The 12,113-nt window shown below is 41.8% G+C and overlaps 1 protein-coding gene across 4 annotated transcripts in view; it reads right to left on the bottom strand.

Moving 5' to 3' along the window:
- The window catches only part of TNC (tenascin C), a 67,208-nt gene that overhangs the window by 24,716 nt on the left and 30,379 nt on the right, over positions 1-12,113 (bottom strand). For all 4 annotated transcript variants that reach the window (XM_082067505.1, XM_082067504.1, XM_082067503.1 and 1 more), the window contains exons 7-10: positions 11,482-11,751; positions 10,568-10,753; positions 9,752-9,841; positions 9,009-9,272 (exon numbers count right to left, since the gene is read on the bottom strand). In XM_082067505.1, the coding sequence (XP_081923631.1) occupies positions 9,009-9,272; positions 9,752-9,841; positions 10,568-10,753; positions 11,482-11,751 (810 nt within the window). The remainder of the gene's footprint in view (positions 1-9,008; positions 9,273-9,751; positions 9,842-10,567; positions 10,754-11,481; positions 11,752-12,113) is intronic.

The following is a 12,113-nucleotide window of genomic DNA, read 5'->3' on the forward strand; positions in this document are numbered from 1 at the left end:
CACTTTTCTTACTTGCACTGTCAATACATAAGCATTATAAGAAGAATAGTCTAGCTGAATAATCCCAATCTGCATGACTAAGAATTTATAAAAGACAATACAGGAGGGAAATGTATCTGATCTGTTAGCTGTAAACTGCAACTTTAAGCTTTATGCATATTTTAAGGCAGAAAGTAAAGTGGTCCTGGAATAAAATTGAGGCTCAGCAACTTTATTAAAGTAAAATTCCCCCCTGTAAAAACAGGGTGCTGCTTGTATGACCACTGCATAGCCTTATACAGCTAGCTAGGATTGTATTTTCAGAGGTTGAGCATTCATAAATCACAGCCAAGTATCTTCAGCAAGATTCAGTAATGTATAGCAAATTGCTACTACTCAGGAATGCAAAAGTTTTGACAAGCTTTTCCCATCCTGTTAAAAAGGAAGAGATTGTTTATGAAATAACACAACAACGTTCAACAACAACAACAAAACATTAATCCAGAGCTGGTTTGCTTTATCAGGAACTGAAATGAGACACATTGAGACGGAATATGAATCCTGTCAAAAGAGAACTGTTTAGCTGAAAAAGAGAAAACAGGACAGAAAAACATCTGTTTGTATCAGAAATAATGTTTTGGTGGCAACAGAAAGAAATAAACATTTCCTTCAAATGAAAATGAAACTAAACCAAAAGTTGCAGTAAAAATCTTTCAAGCAAAAGCTTGAGTATTGTAGGTAATGCAGTAAACATTACAGCTTAAAAGCAATTCAGAGTTCTCTGACGAAGGCTCCATTTCATTTGCATCCAAGATGCAGAGTCCCTTTGGCTCCTGTCTGTTTCTCATGCACATCTGAACTGGAAGCGCGCACAACCCCATCATGCTCCCAAGGGATCAAGAGTTCTCATACAACATCATGCACCGACTGTTGGAGACCTCCGAAAGCCTCATCCATAAAGCATCTAAGATACATGACAAAAACAATGACAACGTCATGGCATATGTTATCAAGGGATGATGTTTCTTAATGAAAAATAAAAAAAAAGAGAGAACAAACCATTGAGAGATGCAAATGCTCTAGCCTTGTAGTAGGTGTGAAATAATCTGTGTGTTCCTGTGTAAATATTTATCTCATGTTGTGAATTTGGTTTGGGGTGACGAACAGGTATTAGTCTCCAGCTGGGTTCTCCAGGTAGGAACTTACGCACTGGTACTTTGATTATTCTTGAACTGAGCCCTGTGGCTATTGGCCTGTCTCCTCATGAAATTCATGTAAATAGGGATAAAAGGTAGAAGTTTTCAGAAATGTATACTCCCAATGTGTTACAATCTTTTTTTTCTCTGACATCACCACTTCCATGCCATTGCTGCAAACTGCACCCTCCCGGCAATCTGTCTTGTGTTTGAGCCACAATCCAGCTAAATACCTGCAGCATCTTGCTATTTTCATGTGCCCTGTAAATAGCAGATGCATCGATGTCTCTCTTCGCATGCAATTTGGAAAGAGAGAATCGATGCTACATGACCTTAAAAGCTGCATGAGGCATCGTCCATGCTGCACCACGCAAGGCTCTCATTCCATAGCAATAAGTTTTAACCCGTGCAAAAAGAAATTTAAAAAACAACTAAGAAGAAAGGCATCACTCATGAAGCCTAGCATTTCTGCAGTGGAACAGCAGCATGAAAATGAAATTCTCTATTTCAAAGCAGAAAATGAACATACGGCTGATGAATCCATAGAAAATACCTGTAGCAGCTAGGGCTCCCAGGGACCAAGAGAGCTGACCGTGAGTGCTTCCATGGAGGTTAATCTGGTATTGTGTGCCAGCTGTGAGATGGGTAATCTCTGTTTCTCGATGGTTTCCAGGCAAAATGATTTCCTGTGTTCTGTTTAAACTGGACAGGTCTTTCAGAGTGATAAAGAACTGGTCAAATACGTCATCCTGTGCTGCCCAAGACAGGGTGAAACTACTGGAAGTCTTGTGTGTTATATTAAGGTCACGAAGAGCACCAGTGGCTTCTGAGATAGGAAGGTCAGTGGGCACCAAAAGCAGAGCATGAGAATCGGTGCTGGGGTGTGTTAAATAACTCAGCTCTGTAGGTGCAGGACTGGTAGGGTTAAATGACGTTTCATTGTTTGATTCTCCAGGTGGTGTGACTAGTGCTAAACAGAGGTAAATTACAAGTTAAAATTGCCTGATAATAGACCCAAATACACCAAAATAGAGCTAACATCTTCCACAAAACAGTTGTGTGCTTTGCATTAAAGAGCTCTAAGAACAGAGAAAACAGATGGGTACTTCTTTTTTTGGAGACTGAATCCAGGCCACAAGCAAAGGTAGCATCACCAAGCACAATGTGGTTATCACACAACCACGCTAGTTAGCAAATCCAGAGCAACAACCACTAACTAAAGACAAAGACACAAAGATGAGCTGAAATGCTTCTGGCAGAGAAATGAGCACATCCTCAGTTGATGTAAATCAATTCAGTTTGGCTACCTCCAAAGAACTTTGTTAATTTACATCAGTGAGGAACTGAACTGTAAATCTCTCAAACATGCCTTTTATCTTTACGACAGCACGTCAGTTATTGCTTCCGATACAAACCATGAATGGAATGCATGCCAAATATCGCAAACACATCCAAATCCAGACTGAGAAATCAGCCCCAGCAGAAGCATGTTAATGTCATCCTATCCAACCAAAACCAGGCTTGGAGCAGTTATCCACATTGATACATGCAGAACTTTCAAAAAATGGCAGGGGGACACACACGTCCTTACCTAAAAACCGAATCAGAAAGAACTTGAGCAATCATTCTTAAAAGAGATCCAAAGGAATGGAAGGTGAAAAGACTTGGCCTTCGACATGCTGAGTGATCTGTGAACACATCTTGTAGTACAGTCAGATTCTGAAAATCTGAGAACTGTGGAGAACACAGAGAATGTGTTTCTGATCACAGCCGCAAGGCAACAGGCAGGTGATTTTTCTGACATGCAGAATTATCTCCTCATTAGTGGAAAACCATGTAATTTCACACCTCAGTGACTGCCTTGCTTTCATGCTCCATTTGCATTCAATTAAGAGAGAGCAAGTCATCTACCACCATCGATCAGATCAGCACAAATAAGTCCTCAGGATTCATTGTCTGTCTCCAAATTCACACACATATCAGGGGAAAAAAAGTTTTCAGAAGAGAAAGATCAATTACAAATGTTTTCAAACAAATACAGAAACGTTATCTTGAAAATATACTCTAAGGACAAATACAGATGTAAAAACATTATTTTCTGCTCACCTCCGGGAAGGAGAGAAGCCTGTGAGGCAAACAGTTATTTATATTTACATATATCATTGGTATTTTTGACTTAGGTAAGGGATCTCCTTATAATTAACCCCAGCATGTGATCTGAACCAGGCGCTCGATGTGGTGTAACCTGAAGACAGCCAGGTTGTCGTCACACCAGCATATCTGCTATAATGATAAACACTATCATAATCCCCTCTTTCTAAGGGAACTGCCAAATTGTCTGACTGCACCAGGGTTGCTGATTTCATGTAAGAAAGTAAGACGACATGCAGTATGGAACCGTGTTGACTCTGAGCACAATTAGATGCCAACCAGCTCTTTCTGTTCTGGGAACAGGCAAAGAACGATGGCATCAAGCAAGTGCACTGGTACAGCCTTGAGGATGCCCGCATAACATGTATATAGCAGTAGCATGGCTTTATTTTGGGTATTTCTGCAGAAAACAGGCAGAGATAGAGCTAACAGAGCAGTGGGGAGGAAAGTACTTGAACAGCTCCATGCTGTACACTCGGTTTCCACTAGGAAACCACCATGCAACCTGAACTGGAAGCCTAGGACAAAACATCAAAAAATAAAAAGGATAAATAAAAAAACAAAGCTGGCATTACATTCCTCGTGTGTTGAAGATCCCTGAGAAAACCCTGTGCAATAATAGCCAAAACTGGCTTCTCATTTTCCCTCATATTACTTGACCACCCCAGTGACATTTCTCCCAGGTTCCTGCCAGTTATAGTAAAACCACACAAGGACTCTGTTTCTTTAACCTCAGTGGGAAACACAGCAACAGTTCAACTGCACTATACAAATACTGAGGGACCAACCACCTAATTGGCATTTTAGTTCAGAATTTTGCTGTCACAAGTGGGCTAATTTTATTGTGCCAACATTGATAACTATATGGGAGGTTGCCAAGTACGGATTGTCTCATGGAGCATATGTGATTATGTGTAGTTACATCACCTGCAGTTTTTTTTCAGATGTAATTCTGAATATTAACTTGGGTTTAATGACTTGAATCCACGAATGAGTTTGTGGACAAGAAAGAGTGATCTATACACACGCATACAAACACACATACACCACACATGAAGTCCATGTGCAATAGAGGTATATGTGACTTTGTGTACAAACATACAGACAGAAAAACAGATTATATGAATAGATGGAAAATACTCTGAGAACACAGACAGTATCAGTATTCATTGTTTAGCAAATAGAATACTATAGCAGATAATGGAAAATCTGGAAAAGAAATCAAACCGTAAGATAACAAGAGCAATGGAGTTCAAACACTTGACTTAGCAACTAATGGAATAGATGGGGAGAAAAGAAAGAGCTCTAGGAGCCCCAGGTGGGTGGATGACAGCCAGATGGAAGGATTCATGGTGGCAAGATGAATGAACAGTAGATACCAAAGAACTGAGAGATTTGTAGAAGAGAAACTGGATGGAAAACAAACATACAGTCTTTCTCGGACTAGAATACTTCTCAAATATCATTCTCTTAGTAAAATCTTCAGGCTGGATATGGCCTAAATATGTCTATACTGCTGTCTTTGGCCTTCTGAGGAATTCCATTGTAATGCTGCATTGGCGATTTTACCAAAAAGAATGTTAATGTCCTGCCAGGATATTTCCCCAGTTACTTGGCATGAAGCAAACAGTATTCTGTATTATTTCTTGCTTCTGTTGGATTTTACATTATTTTCCAAGAGGGACTATCAGCCAGTTTCACTGCAGTCTCTCATCAGCTCGAGCAACACTGTAAGAGACGATGGCCTTCCAAGGTATTTGTGTTCTTTTCAGACCCCTTTGGCTAAATGGTATTCCCCTCTCTTAACCAGCTGATCAAACTGGGCTTACAGTGCCAGTCTGCACCTGAATTTCATAAGAAAAGCATTGCAGTATATCACAAACTAAAAATACTAGAGTAGCTACCACTAAAAATCCTCATACTGAAGCCAGGTAGCAGAGGAATCAGCTGAAGAAATGGACAATCTTTTCTGGCAAATTTATTTTTCCAGTGGTTAGCGCTGTAGTTTCCCACTGAACTGGCTCACCTAATCATTCCTCCTAGTGTTTGAGTTTGTATTAAAAGGGTGGCGCAATCTAAGACAAGAAGAAGCCAGGAGAGGAAGAGGGACTGACGCACAACACAGCCAAGGGTCTTTAGTAAACAGCATAAATCTTCTAAAAAACATTCAACAGAGTGGAAAAGTTACTTCTCCAAGCCATGCTCCTATGTGCAACTCGCTTCCAGAGGCGAGACAGTATCACATCCACGATTCATCAGCAGTTGCTGCACAATCTGGGTCCTTCAGCAGAGGAATGTGAGGTTGGCGCTTGGTTTCTCTAATGTCCACTCGTTTATCTCCACAGGCTCCTCATGCCTGATGTATTATGGTCCATCCTCCTCCTGGACCCACATTGTGCTCTGCAGGCAGGGTTCCAGAACCAGAGCAAGACAGAACAAAGCTGCAGTCTGACTGCTCAGCTTCCTCAGAGCCGGGCGATGTGCTTACCCTACAGATTAGTTGCGAATCTGATGTAACATTCTCAAGACATGCTGTCAGAAAGGTCCCTCCAACTAGTAAAATGCCTCCTTTTTCTTTGATTTCTGAAGTGATTCTAAACAAAAATTTTATGTTATGCTGGGCGGGACCTCTAACAAACAAACAATAGCCTGGTTTGCGATACCTTCATTAATAACAGAAAGGAGGTACCTGTCGTAGCCACAGTTTCCAGAGGAGAAGAGCGCTGGTCCCCAGCCAGTCCATACACCTTGATTCTATAGGAAGTGTTAGCTTGGAGTCCATCAACCACAGCACCCAGGGATTCTCTGGGCAGGAAGGTTTCTGCAGGGGGCCCAGCTGCCAATGGCACTTGCTCATACTCCACCACAAAACCACTGTAGACTCCTGTATTTGCATACCAGGAGACACTAAAGCTGTGGTCTGTTACCCTGGAGACCACAAGGTCCCTCAGAGCATCCTCCTGCATTCCTGAGGCCTCGGGAGCAAGAAAGCTTTCAGAGCCAGAAAGCTCCTCTGGGTCAGGAGTCACTGCCTGCATTGGAGTTGGGCTATATACAGCTACAAAGAGACAAATAAGCAAACGGCAACATCAAATATTCAGTCTTTCCTTTTCAGTGAAACAAAATCATACTTAGCAAACTGTTCACTGTATAATCTTTACCATCCCTTGAATGCAGACTCACAAATATCAATTAAAAATAAACTTTCTCACTTGAGCTGCACTTCATCCGTATGAAGAGATAGAAGCAACAGAAGGCTGTCATCCTATACTATGGAAGGGTTTGTGACAATACAAGAACACATTGTCCTGACAAGTGGTGGATGCCCCATTCCTGGAGACATCCCAGGCCAGGTTGGACGGGGCTCTGAGCAACCTGAGCTGGTGAAGATGTCCCTGCTCATGGCAGGGGGGGCACTGGGGGAGCCGGAAAGGTCCCTTCAACACAAACTGTTCTGTGATTCTATGTCCTTTTCTCACAGTTCATGAGCTCTGAAAGTTTCAGCTGTCTGTGTGTGGAGAGTTGATATGCCTAAAACGATAACAGGAAGAATGAAGAGGAGAGAGGATGCACCAACAGAAGATCCTCAGCTCTGGGGCTGAAAGAAGCTTTACCCTCAGTGATAGAATATCCACTATACAAACAAATTAAAATAATGTGTGGGAGCTCCTGAATATCTGCTAGCTGAGAAGCCTGACCGAACCATCAAGTGTATGAGAAGAATAAAAGATGAAATATTGGTCATCTGGAGAAGCAAATGAAAGCCTGAAAAGAAAAAATTCTCCACCCTTCCACAGTCCCCAGCTGCTTTGTTCAATGAGGATGGCACAAACCCCTCTAAACAGCAGGACTGTCTCCTCCACCCACTGATCCAGTCCTAGCTGTGCTACTGGTATTTTCGACTTCAATCACTCCTCTGGTTGCTCCAAGAACTGTCCTCAGAAGTGCCATGGACCTGAGATCTCCCACAGCTCCGACAGAGGGTAAAACAACAAGTCTGTTTGGCTTTGCCTGAGGACTTCAGGACCTCCCAAATACTGGTAGGACTGACTTGAGGGTGGACAAAAAAGTAAACTGAAGCAGAGACCTCTTGTCTTATACCCCAGGGGCTTACAGAGCATTTCTGCCTCCCTGTGCTCATATGTTTGGATTTGTCCATTCCTGCGCAGGAAAAAGGTCACAGTGACAGGTTATGTCAACTGCTGCTGTTGCTTCTAAGGAGCCCACTGCAGAGAACTCTTTGTTTACTGGCTGCTCCGAGCAAAGACTTAAAACAAATACATTGGCCAGATGAATGCTTTTATTAAAAAAAAAAATGGAAAAACCAAACCAAGAAAAAGCAGCCACCTTCTGAGACTTCAGAACATGGTGCTGAAAAGACCAGACTGTGAAATTCCACAGTGTGTTTCTATCTCTTTTCACCACTTATGCAGACTTTCTTTGAGACCACTCCATCTTCAGACAGATGGGGAAAGAGATAACATTGGAAAAAATCAAAGCCTGCTCACTCCCGCCACATAAACCTTCAGCTTCCTTCTGTATTTGTGTGCCTCAAGGCTTCCTAATGTTTCCCTACATCAGACACAGGCCTGACTTAAGCATTAAATAAGCAATTCAGTACTGATAGTTTTCTGTAGTTTACACTGTATCATATAACTCTGCTGTGCTGGATTTCTTGACTCTATAAAGCATTTGAAGGTTCTGCTGACATGAATGCTACCAGGGAATATGAAACCAGTTTTGATCTCTTAAGCTGTAGAGTTATTAATTCGTAAAATCCACAGCTTCTGGCACATGGTTACCTCATAGATGGCCTTTGGGGAGAAAAGGATAAACAACTTGATATCTGCTAAGGATAAACAACTGTAGCCCAGCTGATTCTGATTCCATTGTCTCTGCTCACTTAGAGCAGTTAAGGCTTTGTCTCACTGGATTTAGCCTGAAGGCACCTAAACATTCAGGACTTACTTGTGTTCTATACCAAGATATAATTCCGTATGCAACAACATTGGGTGAAAACATTTCACAAATAATAAAACCTTACTCAATAAGTAGTGCACTTATCCTGGTTAAGTAGAGTGGTCTGTGCAAACAGAGATGGTAGAAATGGACCTCGTGTTTGTAGACAAATGGTATCCAATGGAAACTGTGACCAGATTTATGACAGTAGCCTTTCTTGCTTTTGGATGAGAAAACTGAAAAAGGGTAATATCAGAGCCTTGTTGACCTTGCTGAAGTGTGATGGGTGGAGGCATGCTGTGAAGAGAATTCATTAGGCAGGAACAAGGAATGTTAAATATGTTCTGCTTGCTCTTCCTCTTAGTTTTTGGCTGTAGAAAACAAACCAAGTTATAAGACATAATGTGCAAAAAAGCAGCCTCATTTAAAACAAAAGATGAAGTCTGCATTTCCTGCAGGACAAAGAGCTACATTCTTTGTGAGTCTTCCTCAAGGACAAGCAGGAAATCATTGAGAACATGGAGCTAAACACAGCAGGTAGGGAAAAACACAGCTACCCCTCCGTTTGGTCTAACATTCTAGTCAGAGCTAAGCCTGCTCTGCAGACAGTTGATGTTTTTAAGCAGTTCCCCAGACATGGTTTATAAAATCAGGTGAAGTTGTACTTGGGCTAGACATTGCCCAATGACCTGGGGCATGGAACTCATCAAAAGCTCTACTCACCAGTTGAACCCTTGACAGTTGTGGGTTTGCTCTTGTATCTGCCTTTCTCTGCCACCAGACTAATGGTGTATTCTGTCCCTGGCTCCAGCCCTCGCAGGATAAAGGAGGTGCTGTCCACCGGGATCTCCGCTTCGTTCTTCCTTCCAGAGGGGCTGACATAAGTGAGGCGATAACGGTCAAACTTGGCCACTGGTCTTCTCCAGCGAAGGGATAAGGTGGTTTCAGTGGGGTCACTGACTTCCAAGTCCTTGGGGTTATCAAGATCTACAGGTTAAAAAAGCAAAGTTGAGGTGTCTCTGAACTGCCCTGGGACAGTTTTTCAGGCATCTGTAAACAGAGCAACACCTATACTGGGTGTCTATCAACAGTGCAGTGTCTCATCCACCTTTTGGAGCTTTTAAAGGCCCATTACTTGATGTAGGTAGAGGATGATGAAGTTCTCTTTTACAGACGACCATACTAGAACAGATTTCCCCCACTTTCATTCACTTCAGCAGGCATTGCATGGAGGAGAGGCAGAATTTAGGTCTTCAGAGAATTAACCTGGTAAATTAAGGATATCCTGAGAGAAATCCGTGATTTGAAGGGCAGTCAGGACTATTGCAACCACTGGGGCTGTGCTCTTTGTCAGATCAACCTTTTGGCCATAACCACCACTCCTGTCCAAAACCCTCACAATCAGAGGATGGTTCCACCCAACTTGCTGCTCCCTCCAGAGCACAAATGAGGACCAAGCTACTCACCAGTGCCAGCGTTAATGGTAGCAGGAGCGCTTTCCCTGTCCTGTCTCACGGCTGTCACTCCAATGCCATATTCAGTTCCAGGCCTCAAACCTAAGAGATCAAGAATAGAAGTGTGAGTTCCTGTCCATGGAATATACCTTGGGACACTTGTTTTAATAAGGAAGCCTGAATGTATACAAGATAAGATATATTCTTGACTGGGTATGCGGAGAATTGGGGTTTCCAGCTGATCTTATGTTAATAAATCTTTTTGCATGTACATTCCAAAGGATAAAGATTATGGCTGATTGAGATTGCATATTTGACACTGTTCAAATGCATAAGCAGAGACACTTTATAATTTCAAGACCTGTCAGGATAGGTACTTCTGCCAAAGAAAAGCAGGTAGACATCTGTAGAACACAGAGAAAGTACCATTATCCAGCCTTACAGGCTGGTAAGGCAGCTTGCAGGTACACAGAAAAGTTGCAGACTGCCATCAGTAAATACTGTCCCCAAGCACATGCAAAACTGTTTGAACTCAGGGATGTGAAACCATCTCCATAAAAGCATGAAGCTACCTAGAACTCTAGGATGTGACTAGTGTGATTCAGAGATGCATGTGAAAGTGAAATGCCACACACTTTTGTTGGCTAGTTATCCATCTGCAAGTGTTCAAATATACATCACATGTTTTTTAATTGCTTGTATTAAAATGCGTAATCTCTACTTGTGCCTCTTATGTATAGTGACCAAAAGGACATATTTTTAGGATGATTTTTGCTCTAGGATGATGGTAGTGGCAGGACATTAATGACGATCTCTCTGTTCCCCTACCTGTGAGCGTAGCCCTGGTTGTTGCTTGGTTGCCCTTTGGCACTGTGATCTCAGCATGGTCTCCACCAGAGATGGGAGCAAACTTAATTCGATAGTTATCAATATTCGCATGGCTGTTCTTCCACTCCAAAGTAATGCTATTGTCTGTCTGTGACACCCGCTTCAGGTTTCTTGGAGCATCCAGGTCTGTAACCAATCGAATAATAAATAAATGAATAGGAATAATTCTCTTGTGACAGCAGTCTTCTATGACAGTACTTTTTAGAAGGTGAAATGATCCATAGAGTTAAATCCTGCTCTGAATGAACAACTACATTTTGGGATGAAAACAGAGCTAATTCTCTATGTACCATTTACTCAGCTCTCTCAATGCATCAAATCTTGACAATATGCTAAAGGACCCGCACTTTCATAAAACATTCCCAGGATCACTAAGAAGCAAAGTAAATTTACAAAAGCACAATGGAAAGCATTTGCAGAACTGAAAAAGGAAAAAAGCAAAGTTCTTTGCTAAACTGTTACACCTTTAGACAAACAGAAAGAAGGTTTTAGGTGGAATAGGAACCACGGAAGAGATTTAGCTTGGCAGACAGGCAAGTAATCCAGAGGAACTTTTTTCCTGAAGTAGAGACTGAGGGTATGATGAGCAAAAGCTTCTAAGTAACTCAATAACATAATTCTCATGTTCAAAATACATTTAGATAATTAGGGGGTCTAAATATTTTGTTGAGTCAGTAAGGTGTATGAGGCACAGCAAAACATTCTCCACTTTCATGTATCTCTATAATCTAATGACAATTCTGTGTTGATGAAGTAACTATGAACTCAAGCAACATGATGCAAACAGCAGAAGACGACTGATGGCAGCTGCACCACCTTCCCAGAAGTCTGGATTTGTATCCAAAGCCTCTTACCTGTGACAAAGACTTCTTTCATGGGGTCGCTCTCCATGTCCCCTCGACGAGAGATGAGTGTCACTTCATACTCTGTGTGTGGCCTCAGGTTTCCAATGGAATATTGGTTTTCATCTTCGGAGAGGTCGACGGTTGTCCTGTCCCCTGGAACATCCTTGGGGCCGTAAGTGAGCTCTATGCCTTCGATGTCAGCCAAGGGTTTGGACCATGTGATCAGAGCCGTGGTGTCTGTGACATCTTTTGCCTCGATCTGGCTGGGGGCATCAAGCTCTGTTACAAAGAGAGAAGAAGATGTGTTTTTTTTTTTTTTTTTTTTTTTTTTTTTTACAGAAATCATGCCAGAAAAATACACATTCTTGTGTATTTAATTGCTGATTCAAAACAAAATAAAAATTCATGGCTTCTACCAACTGAAACTTGTCTTCATTTACTTTCTTCCTTCACTTTCTGTAGTTGTAGAAGTGCCAAGTGGAGTCGATTCATCAGAGCAGATTCATCAAAATTCATTAACATTAGAAGCTGACAAATACAAGCAGGAACCCTAAAAGGTTCTCCTTCCGTACAACAGAAACTCTCCTTTAAGTAATTTCTTCATGCAAATATCACCAGGATGAAAGAAATTCTAGTTCCTG

This window comes from Streptopelia decaocto, assembly GCF_964273445.1.
Source record: "Streptopelia decaocto genome assembly, chromosome: 17".
Classification (NCBI taxonomy): Eukaryota; Metazoa; Chordata; class Aves; order Columbiformes; family Columbidae; genus Streptopelia; species Streptopelia decaocto.